Below are 27,365 nucleotides of genomic sequence, written 5' to 3' on the forward strand. Positions count from 1 at the left end.
GTGTGAAGTGATGTTAGGTAAAGCTAGATCTGCTTCTGTGTCTGCCTGGGCCAGTGCCAGGCTGTGAGTGCCTGGTTTCTTCTTTTCCTGAAAGATGTGTGGCCAGTGGTGCCACTGAACTCCACTTACTTACTGGCTGCAATAGTTTTATATTCCTGACAACTCAGTATCTTTGCTCTCACCCTCCCAGCCCGTCTTTCTTTCCTACTGACTGTGTCCTTTCTTCATTTCCCCTGTAATTTCATAGGAGACTGAAATAGCTTTCGTGGCTTTCAGATTGATACTGTAATTCCTTAGATTCAATGTAACTGGTCACACCTCTCCCAGTTCATTAGTGTTCTGTTCTTTCCATAGTTGACTGGTTTTTCTGTCGTCCCAGGGCTCTGATGGCTTATGCCTGTAATTCTAGAAACTCAGGTGGCTGAGATCCAAGGACTGTGACTCCAAACCAGACCCAGCAGAAAAAGTCCATGAGACTCTTACTTCCTGTTAACCAGCGAAAAACTGGAACAACTTCTAGCTGGGCGTCAAGACTACCAGCCTTGAGTTGCAAAACTAAGAGACCAAGCTGGCCTTTAGTTCAAGTCCTGGTACCAGTGAGCACGGGCACAGGCACAGGCACATGCACACACACACACACACACACACACACACACACACACACACACACACACTTCAATAGGAAGAAAAGCAAACTCTCTTTAAAATGATTTCTGGAGGATTGAACCACAGGGAAGTTTGGAAAAATACTTCAGTTGGGGAGAACCAGGGGCACAAAACAACATTTACACCTCAACCTCCTAGAAATGAATAGGAATAAACTATTAAAGGGAAAAAGATGCAAAGAGCCATAACTCAGGTAGCTGTGACCTGGAATAAGGTATATACAAAATGACAATGAATTAATTCTGCATTCAAAATATATTTATTTTTGTTTTCAGCTGTGACCTGGAATAAGGTATATACAAAATGACGATGAATTAATTCTGCATTCAAAATATATTTATTTTTGTTTTCCCCTCGTTTAGGCAGAAATTTTTTCTACCAAGTATTTTTCAAAAAACAATTCAGACAGAAACAACAACCAAATGCTTTTTAGTTGCTCTGTGCTAGTACTGGGGCTTGAATTGAGGACTTTGCATTCTCACTTGACTTTTTCATACAAGGCTGGTGCTCTAGCGCTTGAGCCACAGCTCTACTTCCAGCATTTTCCTGGTTAATTGGAGATAAGAGTCTCATGGACTTTACCGCTCATATGGCTTATTCTTAGCCTTCTGAATAGTTAGGATTACAGGCATGAGCCACGGGGTCCCAGCCCTTTTTAATTTTTCACAAGGAAGACTTTGAATTTGAGTTGAACTGATGGTAGAATTGAGATGGAGTGAACTTTAGAGGTTGGAAGCATTCTTTCACTTCCTCCCACAAGGAGAAGGATATCCAGAGAGCCTGAGCGATGTCTACAGGGTGGATAGGAGCCAGAGAGCCATGGTTGCAATCAAGCTCTCCAGGTTAAGAGACGAGTACCTAGTACTGCTTCAGCCTATGATCTCCTGGTTAATAATGAGCTTGGCCTTTCTGACTGGTCAGATGCCATGAGATATCACTAAAATTAACACAACGAGGCTGCTGACTCAGGAAGAGAAAAGAGGCCAAGGTGATGACAAAGAGATAAGAATGAACCCTTTCTGCCTCATCTCTGTGTCCTTATGCTCCAAGAAAACTGTCTGAAATAATGGAACTGAAATTGGTTTTCTGTAATAAAGTGGCTGTGAATATACCGATTTTTATATCTAGCAATTTTCTTTTTTAGCAGCCATATTCATTAGAATGATTAATTAGAGAACAACCAGGTAGAATGAGTTCTAATATTTCCAATGATACTTTAATATTTGATGACAAGAGAAAAGTAATCTAGCCTTGAAAAATTCATTGGAAAATAGAGGCTAGTTCTACAGATAAATTTTTCAACAGTGATTATGATATCTAAATCTCTAGTGATTATGATCTCTAAATCTTGGCTCTGTTTCCAACTTATTATCATTTCTTTAAATGCCTAGGGTGTAAGAAGTTTGAAATATTCTTATTTTGAGCCACGATATATATTGGTGGTACCTATGAACAAGGAAAAGTATGAGGGATACCTGCGGAGAAAAGGATTATTCAGTCGTGCAGAAATTGAATTTGCTGTCTCCAGAGTGGACCTTTATATTAAAATTAACCACAAATTTCCAGGATATTTTGACGCTGTAATCAACGCAGGTCAGTAACTCTCACCAAAGTTTTAATATTTGAGGTCACTAGATTACAAGTTGGTATCATGGGGGAAAACTCCCTTGGGAAAAGTTTTATTGAAACAACAAATCACAAAAGAAATAAAAGCTGCAAAGTTGGATAAGAATTCACAAGACCTAAATTTCTACTCCTTTAATCAGAGTATTATCTTCATTATTCTCTAACATGATTTGGTGTGAAATGGGCCTCAAAAAGGTTTTCTTCCTTAGGGAACATTGTGAAAATAAAGTTAGATAATATCTAATTTCAAAGATGTATTTTAAATTATATGAAACTCTGTTTTATCATAACCTACGCAACCACTAAAATTATTATGATCATGAAAATATCTGTCTAAAGTGAACATTTTCAAAAATGATCTTGGAAATGGAAAATTACTTGAAGTAGTAATCAGAGGGAGAATTTGCTGAAGTTTAGAAAATTCTTTGTATTTTTAAATTGTACTATATATTTTTTTTAAATCCATGAAAAGAAGTGAGAAAACATATTACTCTATATAGATATAAGGAAAACATCTCTAGTCATTCTGTTACTAGAAAAACCCAGGTTCATAGCCATAGATGTAATACGATTATTGTTTAATGGATTTCTATTTCCTCAAACTACAGAAAAGTATCTGTGGAAGAATCTCACCACTATTATTACCATTTATGGACATGAAAACTTAACCATATGAAATTATTAATATTAAACTTTTTTTTGCTCGTCCTGGGACTTGAACTCAGGGCCTGAGTTCAAGACCAGTGCTCTTACCACTTGAGTCACAGCACCACTCCTAGCTTTTTTTTGAGCAGTTAACTGGAAATAAGTGTCTCACAGACATTATTACCCAGCCTGGCTTTGAACTGCAATCTACAGATCTTAGCCTCCTGAATAGCTAGGATTACAGGTGCTTCCCAATTCGATATTCAACCTTTTTTAATATTTTCTTTTTGATATTCAACATTTTGACTTATGTAACAACAATTGTTTATGGTTCAACATAATAGTAATTGATGTCTGGAGCTGGTTAACAGTAACACATTCACAGTGGTTTTCTACTGTTGCATGGAAATGCTCACCCCTGGTGGCTTGAAATAATAGCCCTTCGTTGGGTCACAGTGCACCATGGACTGAGAGCCAGTCTGGCATGGCTGGGTACTTTGTGCACTGTATTAGGAGGCTGAGTCAGGTGGCCAGCTGAAGGCTGATCTTGTTGGAAGAATGTACTTTCTTGTGGTTTTAGGACTGATGTCCTTGTTTCCTTGTTGGCTGCTTGCCAAGGATTGCTTCTGGAATTTTCTTTCAGTCTTATCCACATGACCTCTACCAACAACAAGAGCACATCGAATCCTTTCTGTTCATTGCGTCTCTGTCTGTCTCTTTTGTGCCAACTACTGGAAAACTTTTTGTGTGGGATATGATTAAGTATACCCACCTAGATAATCTCCTTTTTGATAAGCTCAAACTCATTAAGCAACCTTCTTACATATTCCAAAATCCCCTTTGCCATGTATGTTACATAATTGCAAAGGTGATTTCTGATCACCTCCCTGGGTTCAGCCCACACCAGAGGGTTCTCCTGGAATTCTGCCTGTCACAGTATGCATAGTCATACTGTTGGTGGAATCAGACCCCCAGCAGCTGAACAGTGACTGCATTTGAGAGTGTGCTGTTACATTAATGTTCTCTCGTCTTTACTGAAGATGATCTGGATGCTGCCTACCAAAAGCTGAGTCAGCTCATTAGAGAATACCTGGGACTGGCTGAGGAACCTGCCAAGACTCTGGCACCAACTGCAGGTACTGTCTTGCTCCTTTGTACTGGATTCATGTTTATTTATTTATTTTTAATGAGATAAGAAATCTCTGTTATTATCTGGGTGTTCATCTGTCAGGCTACAGCTGGCTCTGACTCCCCAATGCTTGTCATTCTTTTGGGGCGATTGTTCATCCATTCTAACCTATAACCTAGTAGAACCCAGGGGTCAGGGCTCCAGGGGCCTGCTAGCCCTTGGAAGTGGGCAATAGATAAGGGCTGGTCTCATTTCAGAGCCCAGCCTTATACAAGTTTGATTCTCTTTTTGCAATTGAGGTGGTGTTGTCCTCATGCGGTTTATATTTTGTCCAAGAATTTCAAGAGTTTTCTTTCCTTTTTTCCTTCAAAGTGCCCCAGTCCTCAAAATGTTGTATTGAAAAGTATAGTGGAAAGAAGAATAGTTGTGGAGTATTTTCCTGGGCCTGGCCTGCGCCTGCCCTCCTGCCAACCCAAACCTCATGCTCAGCTCCTGACTCATGGGTCATGATGGAGGTTTTAAAAGAGAGTATCTCCCTGGAATCTGGGAATTCTAAGGTCCTGACTTAGAATGATAGCACAGAACTGAGATGCATGTGAAAGGACCCCCGCCCAGGTGTCTCAGACCCATTGGAATGACTACTGTATAACAAAAACAAAAATTATCAGAGCCAGGCCCTGTTGGCTCACACCTGTAATACTAGCTACTAGGAGACTGAGATGTGGATCTTGGCTTGAAAACAGCCCTGGCAGAAAAGTGCTGGAGTTGCTTTCTCCAATTAACTGGCAACAAAGCTGGACTAGAGGTGTGGTTCAAGTGGTAGAGCACCAGCCAAGAGCAAGAAAGCCAAAAATGTTGAGCCCTTGAGTTCAAACACTATTACCAGGACACACACACACACACACACACACACACACACACACACACACACAGTATTATTAGTAAGGGTATGGAGGAAATGAGACTGTTGGTAGGAATGTAAAATATCAGAGCTGCTAAGGAAAATAGTATGTGAATTCCTCAAAAAAAATGTAAAATATAGCTAGGCACAGTGGCTTGCACCTGTAATTGTAGCTACTCGGGAAACTGAGATCTGAGGATCTCGGTTCAAAGCCAGCCTGGTCACTAAAGAACATGAGACTCTTATTTCCAATTAATCATTAGAGAACAGGAAGTGGGCTGAGACTCCAGGGGTAGAGTGGTAGCCTTGAGCTAAAGAGCTCAGGGACCGCTGCGCCCAGGCTCAGAGTTCAACCCCCATGATTGACCACAAAAAAAAAGTACAATAGTTCCCATATGATATAGTTCTTGATACATACCCCCAAAGAATTGAAAGCCATATTTTGAAGAGATCATTATATACTCAATTCATAGGTGAGTTAGTTACATTAGCCAAAGACTGAAGCAACTTAATAGTCAGATGAATGTGTATATACATACAGTGAAACATTACTCAGTCTTAGAAAGGAAGGGAATCTTTACATGTGCGGTAGCATGGGTAAACCTTGAAAGCACGGTAAGCAAAATTAGTTTGTCACAATGAGCAAACACTGTACAATTGCATTTATATGACATGCTTCGCCTAGTCAAATTCATAGAGATAGAAATAAGTGATGACCAGAGAAGAGAGAATGGAGTGCTACTGTTTCATAGGTACAGGGTTTGAGAATATGAAAAATTCTGGAAGTAGATGGTGGTGATGGCTGTATCACATTGTGAAAGTGCTTATTGTGCTGAATGGTACTGTTAAAGTGGTCAAAATGGTTAGTAATATACTATGTATAAGGTTTTGTTGTTGTTGTTGTTTGTTGGTTTTTTAACAATCCCTCATGGAACTGAACTCCATTCACACATTCCACATTCCAAAACATTTACCCATGGCTCTTGCTGCTTCAGAGTTGTGGTGTGGCTTTGTGCTGTGGTGTTGGTGTCACTTTGCCCAACTGATTTTGTTGGCCTTCGGTTATATTCTGGCAGATGGAGAGAGGTCAGGTTGTAATTTTGCCAGAGTTCAAACCAATTGTGTCATTTTTCAATGTATATCTTTTCCCCAGTTGAGTGTCTGTGGCATTTTGGAATGAAGTCAAGATGGCTACTGACAACAGATAAAGTAAAAGGCAACCCTAAAACTCAGCAGATTATGGCTGAGAATTTTCTTCTGTGGGTCTCATGGGAGATACAGTTATCAAGGTGTGATCTGCTAACTGGAAAATACCTTACAGGTGACTTCATTGGTCCCACTGGCATCAGTGGAGTTTGCAGGGCTGCTGCTCTCTACAAAGGCGAGTGGGCATTAAATAGGAGCCAGCTCTGATCTGTTTCTCCACAGCAGACTGGGGCTCTTTAGAACGCCATGAGCACTGAGCAGCATAGTATACTCTACCCCATGGGGCTTCCACAGCTCCACAGGCCTTTCTCTGGAGGAAATCTGCCTCTCTTTGTATAAATGTATTGCTCTCCAAGCTTCTGGTCTTGAGTTTGGTCCCCTGGGTGGGCCTGTTCCTGTGAGAGGTCCTACCTTACGTGAGGAGTCCCTGCCTTGATCCCTGAGCTGGCCCCATCTCCCACTGTAAATTAATAAATTGGTGTGCTGGCTTCTACACCAACCTCTTGTGGGTTTGGATAAACACACCTCAGTCCCCCGAGTCTGAAGTTCTGAGTAGCTGAGAAATGTGCGTTTCTGTATTTGTGCTCCTGAAGAAGAAGGTGGTAAAGACAGCTCTGACAGTAAGTAGGACCCCCGCAGACTCTGTGCCTGTCCTTATTCTACAGTAACTGAGGAACACTGACTATTCAGTGCAGTTGCCATTTGGCAAATTAATAGACCAGATAATGTGTGCATGGGAAAATGGGCTCCTGTTTTAACAGGAATAATAAACCTTTATTTATTTAGAATAATGAGGTTAGGCCTATCTGATTTAATGAAAGGCATGAATTGCAGGATTTATAAAAATGTTCTCACTCTCAGATACACTTAATGACTAAAAGTGAGCCATTCCATTATTGACTAATAGAATTCCAGTTTGAAAAAGTAGATGGGACATAATTACATTTCATATATCATTATTACTAGCCTCAACAGATCTTTGCTTTCCTGGCAGGTTTAGTATTTTGGAAAAGATTGTGTTCTCTTAAGCCAAATACTTTATCTTACTTATGTAGTTGATTTGCAGAGGGAGTTACATTTTTCCCCATTGCTGCCTAATGTAAACTTGGACATAATGTAGACACAGTGGAGGTGGATATTGTACGAGTGAGCACTTAAAATTCTAATGGGCATAGTCTTTGCTTTTATGGTATCTCTAATGGCCCAAGAAGTTGAGCCAATGGCCTCAAATTTTACGGCTGTGAAGTTTTTCCAAGGAGCATGGACCAACCACTTATAGGTTTGGTGCAGGAGGACAGAGCCCAATAATAATTGCCTAAATGAAATGTCAGGACCTCCTGAGAAAGAGGCTTAGGGCCCCAGCAGAGCCAGCATTGTGCTTTTGACTGGTTGCCTCACCTGTGTCTCTGATCAGAGTGGAGTCTTTCTGAGTTTTGAGGTTTTATGAATAATTGGGGTGGGCAATTATAACCAGTAACCTTTAACTTGGAATAGAGTAATTTTCTTTAAAATATTTTCTTAAAAAAAAAAAAGGAAACTAGCCAGGCATTGGTATCTCACACCTGTATCATACCTGTAGTCCTATCTACTCAAGAAGCTGGGATCTGAGAACTGTGATTCCAAAGCAGTCCAGGCAGGAAAATTCGTGAGACACTTTTTTTTAAAAAACAACTAACCACAAAAAAAACCCGAAAAAAAAACAAACAAACGTGGAAGTAGAGCTGTGGTAGAGCATTAGCCTAGAGCATCAAAGCTCAGGAACAATGCCCAGGCCCTGAGTTCAAGCCCTAAGACTGGGAGAAGAAGGCGGAGGAGGAAAAAGAGGAGGAGGAGGAGGAGAAGAGGGAGGAGGGGGAGGGGGAGGAGGAGGAGGGGAAAGAGGAAGAAGAAGGAAGAAGGAAGGAAGGAAGAAGAGGAGGAGGAGAAGGAGGAAAAAGAAAAAGAAAAATGAAAAAACAAACCCTCTGTGTAATATTCTGAGACATTATTAGAATCCATCTAGCCTTCCAGAGCTAGGTTCTTCCCTCAGCTGGATTAGATTATCTGTGTGTTTAGGCTTCAGTACAAATACAAGTCCTATGGGCAACCACATTATCTTCCTAAAAGAGATAATCTGTATCACTGCAAATTGAAGATAATTTCCAAATATTGGAGTAATAATAAATAGCATTATCTTCAGGAAATGTGTTTCTATCTTATAACTGAGAATGCAATGATACTTTCTACTCTCCACACACACAAAAATGTAAAGCAGAGAGCTAAAAGTAAGCTGAAACTCTATCACTTCTTAGTACAGCATCCAGCAGATTCAGAAATACGATTTGCCACCTGTGGACAGATTAGTTAAATGTTCATTTAATGTATGTGTAAAATAATAGCTTTTGTATGGAGTGATAAGTTTGTATAGTCATCAATTATATCATATATATATATATATATCACCAATTTAGGTATGGAATGATCTTATTGTTTCCCTACAGTAATTCAAGTAACATTTGTTTCTAATGCATGAAGATTTCAGGAAACCCAAGTAAATAATACACTTTCTTTAAAATAAGAGAAAACTTACTATATTGCAATTCAGTATAATGATGTCCTTTCCCTCCACTGGTCTCTAGACTTCCTGTTTCAGTAAGTGCTTCTAATAAGGCTTTTAGAAAGATGAACTAATAAAAACATTACCCTGAATTCTTGCTATAAAGATCATGAAATTATATTATCCAGAATTCTAATACTAAGATGGAAAAATAATAATAATGATGAATCAAACAGAGGAAAACTGATCAATCTACTAGCCAACAAATGGTGCCCTTATCATTAACATCATTTCCCAAATTGTGCAAATTGTAAAATCACAAAAGTGAGGAAAATTATGACTATAGAGGAAAAAAAGCATTAGCACTGGGTTTCACTGTTCTTGTATTTTATTTCTTCTTGAATTGTGGCAAAACATGTGTTTTTGCATGCATATATATATATACATTGTGCTTGTGCATGTGTATATAATTTGCCATTTGATCCTTGTTGACTGCACAATACAGTGGCATTAATTGCATCCCCACTGTTGTGTAACCATCACTACTGCCTATTTCCAAAATTTTTATTACTCAAAACATAGTGTGAACCCATTAAACAACAACTCCCCCCCAACCTCAAATCTACTTTGTATTCTCTGTCTGTTTTTGTATCCTCATTTTACATGTTAAAAGTTTTAGATGTGAAAGCCTTTCCTTTGTTCTTGTTACTAGGACAATAATTTTTTAATACCTTAGCAAGAGAGGCTCCTCATTGCTCTGCCTTGTTCCCCGCCCAGTCAGATGTCAGGCTACATCTGATTCACCCAGATGCAAAGGAGACCCAGACCAGCAGGCTGGGTGTGTTGGTGTGAGCCCAGAGAGCCCAGGCCCAGCCGGCCTCGTGGTGTGTGTGTGGGGGGGGTAGGGGTGCCACTGGGGATGGGCCAGACTGGGTTCACCATGTGTTTCCAGAGACAGGTATCTCATTCGTTGTGGAGCCTGCCTATATCAAGTCTCCCTCAAAGTTTCTTCCAGGATGTTTCAGACTGGAGTGTCGCCCCTGACCCCTGGGCATTCTAGTACCACGTCCAGCCGGGCTTCAGCAGCCTTGAGGTCCACCCTGTACCTCCAAAGTGAGGAAGGTTTAAAACCTCATCCCACGGAAAACTTTCCTCAGCTCCTAAACTTGGTTCTGTACGTTATCCATCCGCGCTCCTCTTCTCAGCTGACTAAAACGGTCCCGAATGGTGTTCAGTGGGAGAACTGTCGATGGTGTATTCCCCAGGAGGGCGAAGTTGGTTCTCTTCTGTCTCACGGGTGCCTCGGGTCTTTGGTTCCTCCTTTCCTGGCAGTGAGGACTGTTTTTAGCTAACGTGTTTTTATGTCAAAGCAGGCGCATCCTCTAGCAGGAAGACGGCCTCTGGGGTACCTGCGCACCTGGTCCCCTCCCCCAGACGCTTGGCAAAACTGCAGGCCGACGGCCAGACCGGAGAGGAGCCCTCGGGGGCGCAGACCCACGCAGCGGTCCCCGAGCCCCAGGACCCGGCTCCCGCCCAGAGCCCCGCGCCGACCCGCGAGGAGGAGGCGCCCGGGGAGCGGCCCGCTTCCACGGGCCCGGCGGACCCCGCGGCGCCGGCTCCGCGGCGGGGCCAGGACGCGTCCCCAGACGGGAAGGACGCGGAGGCGCGGCGGTCACCGCGGTCTCCCGCCCCGGTGACGGCGGAGCCGCACGTCCCCGGGCTCGAGGCCCCGCGGCCTGAGGCGGGAGCCGCGGAAGCGCCGCCCGCGCCCCCGGCCCCCGTCAGCCCTCAGCCCGAGCCGGACGCCGAGTCCGGGGAGGCCCGGGGCGCCCTCGGAGATCCGCCCCCGCCCGAGCCGGCTCCCCTCGGCCCTCAGGAAGTCCACGAGGAGGAAACCCAGCCCGCCCAAGCCCCGCTCCCGGAGCCTCCCCGTCCCGACCCCGCCGGAGCGGAGGCCCGCAGGGCCAGCACCCCTTACCCGGGGCCGCCGCCCCGCCAGGACGCGGCCGCGCACTCCCAGCAGAGGCCGGGCGGGGAGCAGCCCGCCGCCGGGCCGCCCCGGAGCCGCCGGGCGCCCACCAGGCTGCCCCAGCCCCAGACCCTGGCCCCGCTGCAGAGCCGGAGGCCCACGCCCAAGCGCCTGTCCCCCGGCGGAGACCAAGCCCCGCCGCCCGCCCGGGAGGGGACCCCCGGCAGGCTTCCTCCCCTCAGCCCGCCGCACTCGAAACCACCCCCGAAGCCGGGCGCCCCGGCCGCCCGCAGCCCCCGGCCCGGCCCGGGGGAGGAAGCCGGCGAGGTGAAGCTCCCTCGGATCAGCCCCCCGAGCCAGGACCAAGCCCCCGACCCGTCCCGGGAAGGGGAGGCTCCCCCGGTGCGCCTGCCCCGCATCGCCCCGCCGCCGCCCCCGGGCGCGACGCCCGGGCGTCCCGAGGCCGAGCCTGCCGCGGGGCGGGGGGCTCCGAAGGCGCCCGCCCAGCCGCGGGGGCCGAGGAAGAGAGCCCTCCCCACCCTCAGGGAGCCGGCCGCGGGACCCGCGCGCCCCGGGAAAGCCGCGCGGGTGGCGTCCCGCCAGCAGCCCGAGCGCCCGGGCCCCGGCCCGCCGCCCCCCGCCGCGCCTCGGCCCGGCGACCCGCAGCCCCAGCCAGAGAAGCAGAGAAAGGGCCACCATCCCAGAAAAGGGGGCGCCTCGACCACGGCGCCCGCGCCGGAAGGAGACGGCGGTGCAGGGTCGACGCAGGACAGCGACGCCCCAGAGGCCGCCAGGGAGCCGTCGGGGACGGGCTCTGCGCCCGCAGGGCGTCCAGCCCAGAAGACGGACCCGGAGTCCCCCGAGCCCGGGAGCTCGGCCACCGCCCCAGCCCCGAGGAGCCGCCGGCCCACCGGAGAGCCGTCCAGCCACCGGGACCTCGCACTCCCTTCCAGACAGCAAGCCGAAGGCAAACGGGTCCCCCGACAGGGAGGCGCCTCGCGGGAGAGGGGGTCTGGGCCTCAGGGGTCGGCCGAGGAGGAGCGGGGCAGCCGGGCAGGAAGACGAGCCAGGGGCAGCCAGAGCACCAAGGTCTAAGTCAACCCGTGAGCTTCCCCCCCACCGTCGTTGGAACAGCGCTGGCATAGCTTGGACGGCCATGGCTAGGGTGCTGCCCCCCACCACCCCGTGAAAAATCCTCTCCTCCCTTGTCCCTGGGCCCCGGAAAGCAGCCAGCCTGCGCACTCCGGGACGGACCCCATGGCAGAGGGCCTTGGCGGTGGCCAGTCTGGAAAGGTTGGTGTCAGCTGGGTGTCTTTTTGTCCATCCAGGAATTCAGCGCCATCTCCAGCTCTGGCCAAAGCAGAGCATGGCGACCTTAAAGCTTCTTCTCTTCCTGTGGAAAATTCACTTGTAAGCCAGAGGAATTGTGACCCGCTTCTGGGAAGGGGAGCCTTGCTGCCTCTGGACATGTCCAGCCCCTCTCGGGTCTTCTGTGCGAAGGAGGGCGCAGCCCCGCACTGCCATCCAGGCTTCAGATCCACGCTGCTCCAGGTTGCCTGGAGCTGGCTTTTGCTTGAAGTATCAAAACGAAAAATATTCCTTCTGTCTTTGCAAAAGAATCCCATGTAAATGGGCCCAGGCCATCCTTGAGCCAAAAGCCATCTGACTGCACCAGTTAAAGGGATTAGTGGGAAGAATATAAGGTGAATCAGGTTTTTGCATATTTCTTCATACTATGCTGTTATTTTGTTGGCCAATGACTAAAGTCCATCAAAAGCCAGTTTATGGGAATCTATGGGAGGCTGGGGAGAAACGAAGAGGAGTTAGGAGACCCATCACTGAGGATCACCAGGCCTTGAGGTCTTCAGGATTTGTGCTGTCTGCCAGACTCACTTCATTTCTCATGACTCTGTCTCCACATTGGCTTCATTCTTTGGACCAACAAATGGCTGAATATCAGTTTCTCTGCCTGGCCACTGACAGCTCTGATGTTTACATCTTGTTTTATCCTTCTCAGCTCTTACTGCTAGAAAGAAATGAATGTGAATAATCTTTGAGTCTATGATTTCCAAAAAAATATTCAGGGAAAAACACATTGATCTGCAGGGTGGATCAAGTGTTTCTTTTAAAACTGATCTACAGGGGCTGGGAGTTTGGCCTAGTGGTAGCGTGCTTGCCTAGCATGTGCAAAGACCGGGGTTTGATTCCTCGGTACCACATACATAGAAAAAAGCTGAAAATGGTGCTGAGGCTCAAGTGGTAGATCTCTAGCCTTGAGAAAGTCCAAGGACAGTGCTCAGGCCCTGAGCTCAAGCCCAGGACTGGCCAAAAAAAAAACAAAAAACAAAAAAACTGATCTACTCTGGCCAGGATGGGTTCTTAACGTTTTTGCTGTGGCTGAGTTCAGGTTGTGATCATGTTTACTAATCCTTAAAAGTAGCTAGCTAAGATTGCAGATGCCCACCACTGTAATGGCTTCTTTCTTTCTTTCTTTTTTTTTTTTTTTTGCCAGTGCTGGGGCTTGACCTCAGAGCCTGAGCACTGTCCTTGGGCTTTCTCAAGGCTAGGTCTTAACACTTGAGCCACAGCACCACTTCCAGCCTTTTCTATATATGTGATAACAAGGAATCCACCCAGGTCTTCATGCATGCTAGGCAGGCACTCTACCACTAGGCCCTGTAGTGGCTTATTTCTTGGCATGGGGATTCACTGAAATTTGTTGCAGCTGGTCTTGAACTATATAGTCCTTTCATGCTTGGCCTCCCAAGTATGTGGGATTACAGGCATAACTCACCACACCTGGACAATATATTGTAACTGGTTATTCCTTGTCTTGATGTAAGGAGTTCTGATTTTTTAATGTCTATATAAATATTTTTATGTCTGTATGGGGTACTCTTGATAAGCTTTTTCTGCTTCAAGACTACAGTGCTCTACCACTTGAGCCATACCTCTGCTTCCAGTTTTTCACTCCTTAATTGGAGATAAGAATCTCAAAAACTTTTCTGTCTTCCAACTGTGATCTTCTGATCTCATTCTCCTGAATAGCGAGAATTACAGGCATGAATCACCAGTGCTTGGCCTCATTTTTTTTTTAATAGTGTATGCATGACTTCTTCATTGATAGCATAGTGAAACAGTCAATGAGACTTTTTTGGTATAGATGACAAAATTGTAGTTAAATAATGTACATAACTGTGCTGAAAATAGTCAGAGGAGCAAGCCAAGCCGTTCACAGTGCCACACCTCTTCCGGCTGCTCAGGATGAGCACCGGGGAATTCATGGACCTGTAGAACCCTGGGCCCCTGACATTACATCTGTAGTTTCCTCCCTTCCCTTTCTGAGCAGCACAGATTATGTCACACACACCTGACGGGTCATGACCTGATAGGTACAGAATGCTGACCCTATGTCACATGGAATTCCCAGCGGGAGAGTTGCCACCATAAGCAATTTCATGCCACATATGAGGGAGATATCTTGAAGCTTCTCAGCCCTTTCATCTCTCTGTTCAGAGCCTGAAAGTTGTGGATGCATTTATTTGGATTAATATTTTTCTTATGCTCATGAAGCTACATGTGTCAGGCTTTGGGCTTGGTACTGCAATTGTCAAGCCAGGACAAAAGACACAGGGCGTGGGTAGGGTGCTTGTTTAATTGCTGGCCCACTCTGAAGAGTAAAAACAGAGTATTCTGACATTACAATTTAGGCTCTTTGAAGGCAAAAGTTGGCTTCATTTATTTGTTTGGTTCACTGCTATTCTCTTATTGCTTGGAAAAGTCCCTGATACATCACAGGCACCAAGGAGGTGCTATTTGAAATTACCTGGTACACATAAATCAAGGCTTTCTGAATCCTCACTGATTTTTTTTAACAAAGTCCAGCACCATTATAATCAATGTGTTGTACGACGACTTAAATTTTAAAAAATAAAGTGTTTTTTGTTGTTGCTGTTGTTGTTGTTTTTATTTTTAGAAGTCAGCCTGTCAGTCCACTTTCTGTGACAGGGAGCTTCCTGTGACCCTCCCCCTGCCCTGACCCTATTTAGGCCTGGACCAGCTTAGGTGCCATGTGTCTCTATGTTTATGTCCTGGGTCCTGTCTCCTGACTGTTCTCCCATCACCATGGCATCCCAATTCAGCTCTTCATTGGCGCTGAATTGGTTTGCTGCTATAGTTTTTGTTTTGTCTTTCCTCTCTTGCCTGTTTCCTAACCATATTAAGTGTATTTTCTGGCTGCTGGTCTTTGAGACAGGAGTCTACCATGCAGCCACTGGCCTTCCAAAAGCCACTGAACCTTCAAAAAAAAAAAGCCATGTGTGGTGGCTCACACCTGTAATAACTAGCTACTCAGGAAGCTGAGATCTGAGGATCCAGATTCAAAGCCAGCCCGCGCACTAAAAAGTCCATGAGACTCTATCTCCAGTTAACCACTAGAAAACTGGAAGTGGCGCTGTGGCTCAAAGGGGTAGCCTTGAGCCAAAGAGCCCAAACCCAGCTCCCCACAACAACCGCCCCCCCCAAAAAATAGATGAAGAAGTCAGGCACCTAATGTTCAGATAAACGAAAAGTTTTACCAGGTATGAGATCCTTCTTCAAATATTTAAAGACCTAAATCAATTATTTTCAAAACTTCCAAAACATTAAGGCATGACTGAGCAGTTCACAAAAAAAGGAAGTAAAAACACTGTGCGTGTGTGTGTGTGTGTGTGTGTGTGTGTGTGTATATATACATATGTATGTATTAGAATAAATAGTTAAGTTGGTATGACTTTGTTGGCTCTGGGTAGCCATATTAGGAGTAATTTTTATTTTCTCATTTATGTGTTTAGTAAATTTTATTTTCTCATATATTTCAAAATTTTTTATGATGAATTTATTTTTATTCATAAAAAGACACAGAACTAGAAAGTTCAAACACAAACACACATACACACACGTATACACACAGTGAAGAGTTGTGACAGTAGCTGCCTTATGATTTTAGTTTGGTATAAATGAAGAACTTCCTGCAATGGAGGTGGTTTGTGAAGAGACAAAACAGACTTCCTCCATAAGTTAGGTGCTCCATTATGGGAGTCTTACACATGCTGGATTATTTCCTGGAGTGAATGAAATTGAAGTTTCCTTTTATGATCTATGATCCATTCATCACAACTGGATCTATTTGTTGGCTATGAATAATCCAACTGTCTGTTTTATTAAATGCATTATGTAGCACTGGAATATTGCATGCGCTTAGTATTCATTAGACTACTGGCTGTAAAGCGTTTTTTGACCAAGATACATAGCTAGGAATACATTTTAAAATACTGTGACTCAATGAAAACACACAGAGGATATGAAGTTTCATAAGATATCCTTACTAATGTTCCCTCCCCACCTCCTTCCTTTCTTCTTTTGTGTTGGTTGTGGAGCTTGAAATTAGGCCCCAGAGGCTGTCACTGAGGTTTTGAGCTACAGCTCCACTTCGGGTTTTCTGGTGGTTAATTATAGGTAAGTCTCACAGATTTTCTTGTCTGGGTTGACTTTGAATCGCGGTCCTCAGATCTCAGCCGCCTAATTAGCTAGGACTATAGTCACGAGCCACCAGGGACTGGCTAGTAGGATGTTTTCTGTGGGGCTGATTTTTAAGCTTTCAAATGTAAGTTAAAATCCACTAAGTGAGTTCCACAATGTAGGTACAGCTTGCAGTTTGAAAAGCCCTACACTGGACACTCATGGCTTTGCGTTGGTCCTGTCCTCAGAAACCTGTTTACCTAGCTACATGCAGGTGAGATTAGACACACTTGCTTCAGTTATGCTGAGATGAGGATCTGGTAGATTGCCAGTGATGTCTTTTTTGCTCGTGTTGGAGTGCAGGATGAGATATTTCTAAGTCCATATGCAAAGCGATGACTTTATGTAAAGTTTAGTAACAAGCAATCTTGATCCAATAGTGTTTCTCTCACTGAGTTCTTACCTGGCTCACTTGCCTTTTGTTGGATGATCACCCTGAAAAGAATCTTGTAATCATAAAATACTCTCCATATTCTTCTTAAGATGACCACAATATCGAGGCAGTGTCTAGCACAGTGTGTCCATAAATTAATTTAGTTGCTTAGTTTAGTTGGAACTAAGTAATCTAGAGACCACTTTTTTTGTATTGACCAGCATTCATAGGCGTGAGCAAAAACACCTTTTTGTGTTGCTGATAGATAAACAATGTTAGAAGAGTTAACTTCTAATCTTAAAGCTGACAATCATGAATCTTAAAGGACCTTCAGGATAAAGATTGGAATCTTAGAAATTCATGGTTGTAAATCACACTGAAAGTCAAAATGATCTTTGAGAACCCCAGTTCCACTATAATCTAAACCTGTGAACTTGGACACATTACAAAGTTCTCACTTATAAAATGGAGGCAATTAAGTAACACTACATACCTCAGGGTTTTTGTGAGAATTAAATGTGTTGCAAAATACCTGAGCAATGCCTGCCTTGATGACTGTTATGAATGTGTTATTAACAAACTATATTTTATCATGTGTTGGAATAGGATAGTATGTGTTCAAATTACATCCAAATGTTTGGTAAATAAGGTGGTTTTCTTTGAAAATCCTTTAACAGGCTTTGACGGCCTCGATTGAATTAAGGAACTTAATAAGAATGGTACCAGGAAGCAATGGAAGTTTCTAGTATCGGGGGATCTTCAGGAGCTGGTAAAGGGCATCCCTGTAGTCTGGAGAAGAGAGCAAGGAAATCTGACCAATGAAGTGACTATGAATTTCATTGTGATACTCAATCAGACACAGGATGATCCCTGGCATATAGTAAATGCACAGTAAACCTGTATGTTGTTTTCACTGTTACCATATCATCCTTGGTAAAATCAAGTCCATTCTGGATTTCTCCTTGTTTAGAGGGGAAGTAATGTCAAATTACTTGTCTACATAGTAGATGCTTTCATTCTTCTTCTCATCAGTTAAGATGAACACAGGCTTCTATAACTCTGATCAGCAGATCCTCATTCTCCAAGCACAAAACTAAGAAAACAAAATGATTTTTTTAATGGAGAAAGCAACAGATGAAAAGACATCTTTGAAAAGTTGTCCTTTAGGGGTGAGTCCTAGCCAGGCCTGGCCAGGGGCATCTATCATCTCAGCTAACCTTAAAGGAGCAAGTAGAATCACATCAGAAATGTAGTTATTCACAACAGAAAACTAAACGTGGACTGAAGTTTCTGAAGGTATTTATTCCCTTTCTTGCCAATCACTGCTATCTTTTCTTCTTTTCCTTTCCTTAATTTTCTATATAATATAGGTCTTATTCACCATATAGCCACTCTTGAAATGTATCTGCTCTGGTTTATCTCTTTCAAGTGTAAACTGACTCCTTCATGATCAAGTCATTCATTAAAGGATATTGCATGCTTTAATTGGAACATTCTAGGTGCATCACCCAAACATGGGATAATAGGTTCAGCTCTAATGAAGATGTTACAAAGGAGGAGATTTAGGAGAAAGAAAGGTTTCTGTACCTCGTTTTCATTGTGTGTGAATAGATTTTTCATATCCTTTCCTCTTATTTTGTTTATGGATGCCATCTCTGTTTACATAGCTCATTATCTTCCTTCGGATGGATGGATGTTGAAGAATATAGCATTTCACTGTTAGTTTAATAAATATATTCATTCATAAACATTATTACTTTGTCTTCTTGGACTTAACATGATAGTGTTCTACTTTAAAAGCTCAATGCAGAAAGTTACCATGGAGTCTGTAAGAACATTATTTTTTTAGTTGCTATTTGGTGCTGAGAAGCACAAACAGAAAAGACTTTAAAGATGCATTTCTGTCTTAGAAAAACAGCTTCCATTTTGTGATAGCACTTCCTAATGGACTAATTTTTCCCCTTAATTTTCCACCACAAATTGTGTAACTATTATAATAAAAATAACCTTTTACATTCTGTAAAGATGATTGCATTTTAATTTGTTTTAAGCCCTTTTCATGGCTACATATTTCAGGACAGAGACTATTTTATAGGAATTGACATTTTATATAGAACTTACTATACACAAACACACATTTAATCATCATAGGTTTAAATTACCCTTCATTGGTTCTAAAAGTCACTGAATATGTTTCAAAGCTGGGAAAAATATAAATGATTCCGAAAACATCGTCAGATATTTTGGGAAGTAATATCCTGTTTTTAAAGGATCCATTCTAAGTGCTTTCAGAGAAAGATAACTTTAATGTGGAAACTTTACTGCCAGGTTTTATTTAAATACATTAAAGATTTGAGGTTTTCGACATGAGAATGGCTATGCTGATCTGCTCTACTGCTATGAATATAAAAAAGGTAATTAAAATAGAGATTTTGGCTATTCAAAGTATTTGCTATCTGACCTCGTATTGCTAGCTATTGACCCAGATATAAGCCTCTAATGCTGGATCATCAACGCCTTTTGTTTTTTTCTTTATGCAGTAAACACAGCCTTATTAGGCTGTGAGATGATATGATATTAATTGCACATGCTCATGTCTTACTGTTAGATACTTTGCATTTACTGCATTTATTACTTAGGTTGAATTCTATACTTACTCTTTTAAAATGCCTTCCACAATTACTATTTACCTCTTCTAATTTCAAAAGAATAGAAGTCTTAAGGAAAGGCCCCACTCAGCCTTTTAGAATTATTTTGAGATGCATTCCCAATTTTCCAGATACTTTATAGTTTTCTACACTTAGTAATAATACTCAGCTATAAAAATAACTTTAAAATCTGTTATACATCATTTAAATTCACATAATGCTTCTTCATTTTACCTATTTAAATAAACTGAACTTGCCTATATATCGAAGAATTTCCTTTTCTTTTGTGCACATATATGTGTATATATGTATCCTCAAGGTTGACTTTCATTTAGATACTTAGAATAAGAACACACAAACTGTGTCAGGGGATTAAGACATTGCTAATTATATTTTATTTAAGATTATGTAATAAGATCTTCTGTCCACTGACGTAGACAGTAGATATTAGATTAAGACATTAGAAAGTACTTTTATAATTTTATGAAACATAGGAATTAAATCATTGAGACAGTGATATCATAAGGTAATTCAGTAGTAGTGCAAACACATTATCTTATTTTGTTGCTGAGAACCACTAAGAGATGACTCTTAGAATTACAGTTGCAGCGCCTTGTCAGATTGAATGACCCCAACTCCCTTACAACATAGTACAAATGGCTTAGAAAAAGCTAGGAAAAGGAACACTAATAGAGAAACTGTGTTTTGAAAATCTAACATATATATATATATACATACATGTGTATATGTGTTTGTATATGTGATCTTTATGATCTCTTCTGTGGAAATATGAAGCTTGTTGCAGTTCATTCTGAATCATTTGGTCTTGGTCCTAATATTTGTTCAGTAGGACAGAAAATAAAAGAAAAATTACTATATCCTCTGCTTCTTCTCTATCCATCCCTGCCCCCTGTTCTACAGCTGCAGTGAATTCTTATCCATGATACAGTCACAGTAAGCACGTTTGTGCTTCTTTAGATAAGCCACTCTCACTCCCGGATGTTTATTTCCTGCCAGCCAGTGAATGGTTTCCTTTTTTACATCTTATATTTCTGTTCTGACATCCCCACCTTACAGAGGGTTTCTTTCAACCTCCACACTCCTTTTCACTCTGTTGCCTTATCCAGTTTCATCACACTTCTCCTTATCTTGCTCTTAGAATGTGTTATTTTTCTGTTTCCCACATTAGAATGTAATCCATAGGAGTCAAGGACGTTTTGTTCATCATTAGGTCCACAGTATCCAGCACATAATAGGTGCTCAGTAAATGTGGGTCAAATGACTTTGATGACATCATTAAATTCTTCCCATCAAGTCATATGACAAAGCAAACAACAGAACATAAAGTGTGCTGCTGATCCTATATTTCTAAGGGTATATTTAGACCTTCAATAGACAAGTAATAACAGACATTTACATTTTCATGTTCTAGGTCTCTGGGCTTCTAATACTTTAAAGGATGTGTGCCAGGCATGGGAGTGCACTTCTGTAATCTCAGCACTTAGGAGATTGAGGTGTGAGGGTTGTGAGTTTGAGGCCAATTCTAAACCAGAACAGCTTAGTCTACACAGCAAGATTCTGTCTCAAAAAAAGGAGTACTGGACATCACTGATGAACAAATTATACAGAAGTCTACTCTGTTCAAAGATTCTTAATGTCGCATGTTCTATTTTCCTTCTAGCATGTATGATACCTTGTTGATTGGGAAGCAATTATAAGGGTGACTTCTCACTCAAGTGTTTGGTTGCTTTCTGACATGTTTTACTCCATTGAGTAAACTTATATCAATTGACTACTAGATATGTTTCCAGAACATATCTAGTATGAGCTGATTTTATTATTTTATATATTTAACTATTATTTGACTAATTATATTTACTCATGTTGCATTTTTAGTTATTTTCAAGTCAAAATGAGCAGATTACGAATAGTTTCTTGTATTTAGACAGATATCTAAAACATGTCTATCACTTTGCAAAGTGCTCTTATTCTATCTTATATCTTTTATTTTAAAATTTATTTTTATTTTCTCTTCCAGATGTTTTGGCATCTCATATGCTATTTGAAGAGCCTCTTGACAAGCCTACTTCTGTGGATATGAGTGCTTTCTTGGATTCCACAAGCAGAAACTACTTTTCTAAATTGTGGGCCAAACTTTCATCCAAAAAGACACCAGTGGTAAGGGAGGGCCGAAGGGGTTAAAGTGTCAGCCGGACCTCAGACAATGGCAGGCAAAATGAGGTGTTTGTATAGGGTGCTAATAAGTTTTTCCCAACTGTTCTTTCTCTGATCAGAACTGAAGATGGTCATTCTCTCTCTCTCTCTCTCTCCTCCCCCCCCACTCTCCTTTATGTTTCCTCCCCCATCCCCACATCTCCTCTAAGAATAAATACTTATCGGTCCTAGAAATACAGTATTGATGAAAGATTTTTTGAGTACCTTTTCCTTGGGCTCCCAGTCAAAACGCTGACACTCAACTCTTCTACTTGGCACATGTATTTTAAAAAACTAATGCGTTAGAGTATGCATTTGAAGGAAAATGTGGGCGCTGAGCCTTCAAAGTGAGTCCATTGGAGGAGTCCATATTTCATAGCTGTAAGTCAGTCATGTGGCTTGGTCCCCATTCATTACTTTGGAAACTGCAAACAATTAGCTGATGTGGTGTGCTAAATGCGAATTGCTTCCGGTTTCCTGTATGTTGTTGTATTGTCTCCCTGTGAGAAACCTTCTTCTATTGGCTCCCATTCCCCACCTCCCACTACCTTGGATGTGACTTTCTGTGGCTTTATAATATCGTTCCCCCAAACTTCCATATGCCTCTTGAATTCATATCGTGTTGAATGCAAAGGGGGGCTTGTATTCAAATTAGGTTATGCTTACTTGCAACTGCTTTTATGTAATAATGTTGGAATACAAAGCAACTTAAGTAATGACAGTGACAGAATTGACAGGCTTTTCTTTTGCTTATTAACTCTGTTATGTTTCCTTAAAATGTGCCTGTTCTGAGTGAGAATCACAGTCAGGCGTCAAAAGCGCCAGGCTGGTTACTTTTGAGGAAGTATGAGACTATGGCACAGGTGTGGCTGCACATTGGACTCTGATAAGTCTTATCTCTGGGGATCTTAGGGGTTTAAAAAATGCTCAAGAATGTCAAATCTGAAGAAAAACTGACATCAGGTACATTTAGATTGTACCAATCTAAATGCTTTCTGTGAATACATCCATAAGTGGATATGAAGTTAGAAAATTTAATAACTACAATGTTCAATTTCCTAATTTCCTGGTTGCACAGCCTTTTATTGTCTTATTTCTTTTCTCTTTGATCTCATCTGAATGGCTCCCTTGACACATTAATATAGTCATGTCTAAAAGGTTTTTGAGGAACTGTAAATACAATTTCAATCAGCTGTTTACCAGTTTTCTTTTTAGATCAAGTGGAAAAAAAATCATAGCTCATTTCTTATTATTGGAAAAAAGTACCTTACAAACACTGTCCAGCAAGTGGTTTTTATATATGAAGCACAAAACGAGAACTATTGGTTCCACAAGTCCCAGTCCAACTATGAGATTTGTCAGCTGTGACTTGAGTTCCTGCCCCCTTTGCTTGGTTCACATTGAGTCCTATGCTGACTTTTTTGAAGACCTTTTGCTCTTGGCCTTACAAGTTGGTTTTCTGCACATCAGTTATATCTATTTCCTCAACTCGCTCTTCTCAATTCCAAGGGCACCTCCTTATTCCTACAGCTTGCCAGATCTCAAACTGTGTGTGTGTGTGTGTGTGTGTGTGTGTGTGTGTGTGTGTGTGTGTGTGTGTGTGTGTGTGTGTGTGCTGGTCCTGGGGCTTGAACTCAGAGCCTCATTACTATCTCTGAGCTTTTGTGCCCCAAGCTAGTACCCTACCAATTTGAACCATAGCTCCATTTCTGATTTTTGGGGGGAGATTTGAGTCTCACAGACTTTTCTGTCCAGGCTGGCTTCGAACTGTGATCCTCAGATCTCAGCCTTCTGAGCAGGTAGGGTTACAGGTGTGAGCCACTGGCACTTCACTTCAGGTGATCTTTTCCTTGTTTGATGATCAGTAGTACTAATTTACAGAAAAGAGTTTTGTAACACTGCGAACTTTGTCTATTATTGTGTTTTTTCAGTTAGGTGGTAGTCACTGCCTGTGCTAAGATCTAAGAATGGGTACCCCTAAGAAGTTTCCCATCTCACTAGAAAGATTAAACATGCAAGTCTGAAATGTTAGTAAAATCCCATTACATTCTTATCTAGGTATCAAATCAAATTATATTACAGTTGTATAAAAATGTTTTGGTTTTATATATAAGGCCTTTCTACTGAGCAAACACCAATTATCTGTATGCCTTTATTTATGTATTTAATTGCCCTTTGCTTTGCACATGGTGGGCTAACTCTAGAAGAGAATGAATATAGCTATTTCAATGACTTGACATACTTTCAACAAGAATGTAATTTTCTGATCATATGTTTTGCCTAGGAAAGATATTCTCTGCACAGACAGCATGAGTCAGCCCGGCAATCCCTCATGGGAAAGATACCGCGTGATTACACGCTCCTCTTTCACAGGTAGCAATTTCTGATCTGTTGATACTTAGACAACCTGAGATGGCTTTTCTCCTGGCCAAATCTACCTAACAAGTCTGAAATCCTCAACAGTAACAGAAATCTCCACCCTAAAAGAGACTCAGTGGTTTCATATTTCTTAGAAGTTGTGTGTTTTCTTGCCCTTTTCATATTGCTTTAAAAGGCACAGTGTGTTTACAGCTACTGGAAACAATTTCTTTTTTTTTTTTTCAGTCTGCAAAGAGTAATATGGCTAGTGGTGTTTGGATATAAAAATCAGCCTTCACAAAGGCTGCTCTTGTGACTGACGTTTAATTATATCCCATTGAGTTCTCTGCACTTTCCTGTCATGACTCTCCAAACAATAGCAAGTATTTTAGGGGTCATTTGTTTAGTGCCTGTTTTCCACCTTAAACTGTAAATTCCAGGAAGGTAGAGAGCTTTATTAAGCCATGGATTCTGGGCTTCTCAGTACAGATTGTTTTAAATAGTGCCTACCATGTAGCCAGGACTTCATAGGGTACTCATGGCTATTATAGTTACTGCACAATTAATTGTTATACAGGAAGAGGACTGTTATACAGGATTTAGGCCAAAGGATAGTTAGGTGCTGAGTTTGCGTTATTTTCTTATTAATGTTATACATATCGCAGCTCTGAATTCTTCTTTTGTGATACTTTAGAATATTTAAATGTTAAATGGAGAAGTCTGTTTTCAGGAAGTTGCCAAGGGCACTAACAAAATCTCCTCCTCCTTTCTTCTTCCTGCTTTCATCTTTCATGTTGTTTTTCTCCCTTCTTTCATTTCCTTCCTTCTTTCTTCCTTCTGTCCTCCTTCCCTTCTTTCTTCCTTTCTTTTTTCTTACTCCTCCTTCACCTCTTCTTCTCATTCCTTCTTCTTTTCTTCCTTTTTCCTTCATCTTTCTTCTTCAGTGATGGAGTTTGAACTCAGGCCCTTGTGCTTCTAGTCTAGTGCTCTACCCTTGGATCAATGTACCCAGTCCTTTTATGCATTGTTTTTCAGATCATGTCTCAAGCTTTCCTGCCTAGGCACTGTCCTCTGACCTATGCCTCCTCTCTAGCTGAGATTACCACTGGGAACCACCATGCTCCACATGCTTGTTAAGATGGAGATGTTCTCAATCTGAGTTCCTCTGAGTCTCTACCTACCAAGTAGCTGGGATTAGAAACATGTGCCACCTTGCCTGGCACACTGCCAGGATCATAATTGTAGCATTTTAGAACATGTTTTAGTAATGGCACAAGGAATCAATTTTTTTTTTTTTTGCCAGTCCTGGGCTTGAGTTCAGGGCCTGAGCACTGTCCTTGGACTTTCTCAAGGATAAAGCTCTACCACTCGATTCTCAGCACCACTTCCAGGTTTTTTCTATATATATAGTACCGAGGAATCAAACTGGGTCTTCGTGCTAGGCAAGCACTCTACCACTAGGCCAAACTCCCGGCCCTAGGAAGCAAAATTTTTAAAGCCATTTAAAATAATTTTTTCTATTTAAGTCTGTAATACCTTTTAAGACTCATTAGTCAGTATATATCATACTTTGTCTGCTACCATATAAAAATGTATATTGTCTGTGTCAGTGACTCACACCTGTACTCTTAGTTAGTGAGGAGATGAATATCCAGAGGATTATGGTATTTATAAAGCCAGCCTAGGCAGAAAAGTCCACAAGACTTCCATCTCCAATATAACCAACAGAAAGTATGGCTGGAGGTATGTTTGAGTGCTAGATTGTCAGCTGAACAAGCAAACCAAAAAAGTACAAAGCCCTGAGTTAAAAAAAAAACACACAAAGAAATATAGTTAATTTCCTCCATTTTGATGGTATATCAAAATGAGTGGTCTCATCCGAACTATGGACTCTGAGATGTTTTTGTACTGTTCTTCGGGGGTTTGGGAGGTAAGGAGCTAGGATATCAGGTCCCCAGAGCAGTCAAAAACAGTGCACAGAGCCACTGAGCAGTTGTAACTATGAGCCCCAATAGATTATTCCACGGGCAGATGAGTGCTTAGAATTTATGTGCATTTGGTCATTTTGCACATAGCAAGGCAAACTGCAGCCAGCTTTATTCACTGAAAATGGTTAATGATTCTTTATCTTCCAACTCATTCTGAGGGAACAGAAATATGTAATGTATTTACAATATATTATATGTTGTATATGTAGAGAGAATATTTTTAGTGTAGTTTAACATATCATTTTTTAGAAATATGTCATTTAGGAACCATTGCAAAGCATTAGATTCTAAACGAAATTGGCATTACCTATTTCAAATTTTCTAGCAGTTGTTCTGTCATTAAAACTTGCATAACAAATACACTAGGGTTTACAATAGAATACAGGCAAATCACAAAAAAGCTAATTTGCTGATATGAATGGCTTAAGGATAAAGAATATTCATAATACAATATTACTATGCCTATTTCAGATTAGGGTATTGTGATGTTCATGTGTAAGACAAGTTTTGAAATGAATGTTTCTTATTGGGTGCATTTCATTATTCTATCATTGCATTATGGATTCTGTTGCCATTTGCGCGTGTGTGTGTGTGTGTGTGTGTGTGTGTGTGTGTGTGGTTTATGATCAGTATAAAGCTATTCCGTGCATGTGTGCTTGACATCACTGTGAAATCCTTTGGGTTAAGAAAGGTTTCTCATTTCAGGGGTCCAGTACCAGCACCTACAATCAATAAGCAACAATATTTTGCAAATTTAGATGAGCTACGAAAAAGCTATGACCTGTCGGAAGAGTATTTTAAATCTCCCTTTGGAGTATATCCTGACATGAAGTGAGTTAAAATTTGTTGGATAGAACTGATCAATTTCTACTAGCTAGTTAAAGATCACAGTAATCAGGAGTTGGGGATATAGCTCAGTGGAAGAGCAATAGCCTGATGCAAGTGCAAGACCCTGAGTTTTGTCCTCAGCACTGGGGGAAAAAAGAGCTCATAGTAGGGTCAGGAGTTTGGCCTAGTGGTAGAGTGCTTGCCTAGCATGCATGAAGACTGGGGTTTGATTCCTTGGTACCACATACATAGAAAAGCCAGAAGTGGTGCTGTGGCTCAAGTGATAGAACTCTGAGAAAGCCCAAGGACCATGCTCAGACCCTGAGTTAAAGCCCCAGGACTAGCACAAAAAAAAAGAAAGAAAGGAAGGAAGGAAGGAAGGAAGGAAGGAAGGAAGGAAGGAAGAAAGAAAGAAGAAAGAAAGAAAAAAGTCATAATAATCACCCTTAAGTTTCAGAGAAATCCTTAGAAGTTTTAAGAACAGGGCTCCACCTCCCACATGGAGCTGGAAAGGGTCACAAGGGCCCCTTCAGAGGGCACACGGGTATATATAGTGTAGTTTCCCATGACTGGAAGCTTCTGTGTTGAACTTTGGATTTTTAGAGAGGGACATAAAGAAACAGAGACAATTGGATATATTCAGGTTATCAATGGCAGAAGAAATAAGAATTCATCACAATCCTGTTTCCCTTTGTAGTAGTGCAGTCCTAGACTCTTTT

At 42.0% G+C, this 27,365-nt stretch overlaps 2 protein-coding genes across 2 annotated transcripts in view; both read left to right on the forward strand.

Annotated features, from left to right (window-relative positions):
- LOC150063599 (leucine-rich repeat and guanylate kinase domain-containing protein-like) overlaps positions 1-27,365 on the forward strand; it is an 88,405-nt gene that overhangs the window by 55,414 nt on the left and 5,626 nt on the right. Inside the window, exons 14-18 of the mRNA XM_090333324.1 lie at positions 2,058-2,259; positions 3,978-4,073; positions 21,297-21,436; positions 23,757-23,845; positions 26,524-26,649. Coding sequence (XP_090189450.1) covers positions 2,058-2,259; positions 3,978-4,073; positions 21,297-21,436; positions 23,757-23,845; positions 26,524-26,649 — 653 coding nt within the window. The remainder of the gene's footprint in view (positions 1-2,057; positions 2,260-3,977; positions 4,074-21,296; positions 21,437-23,756; positions 23,846-26,523; positions 26,650-27,365) is intronic.
- LOC150063600 (uncharacterized) lies at positions 9,726-11,773 on the forward strand. The gene is made up of 2 exons (XM_090332711.1): positions 9,726-9,987; positions 10,083-11,773. Exons 1-2 carry the CDS (start codon positions 9,726-9,728, stop codon positions 11,771-11,773), a joined length of 1,953 nt encoding a protein of 650 aa, XP_090188837.1.

The sequence above is a fragment of the Megascapheus bottae genome, chromosome 5, assembly GCF_031878675.1.
Source record: "Megascapheus bottae isolate mThoBot1 chromosome 5, mThoBot2.hap1, whole genome shotgun sequence".
Lineage (NCBI taxonomy): Eukaryota > Metazoa > Chordata > Mammalia > Rodentia > Geomyidae > Megascapheus > Megascapheus bottae.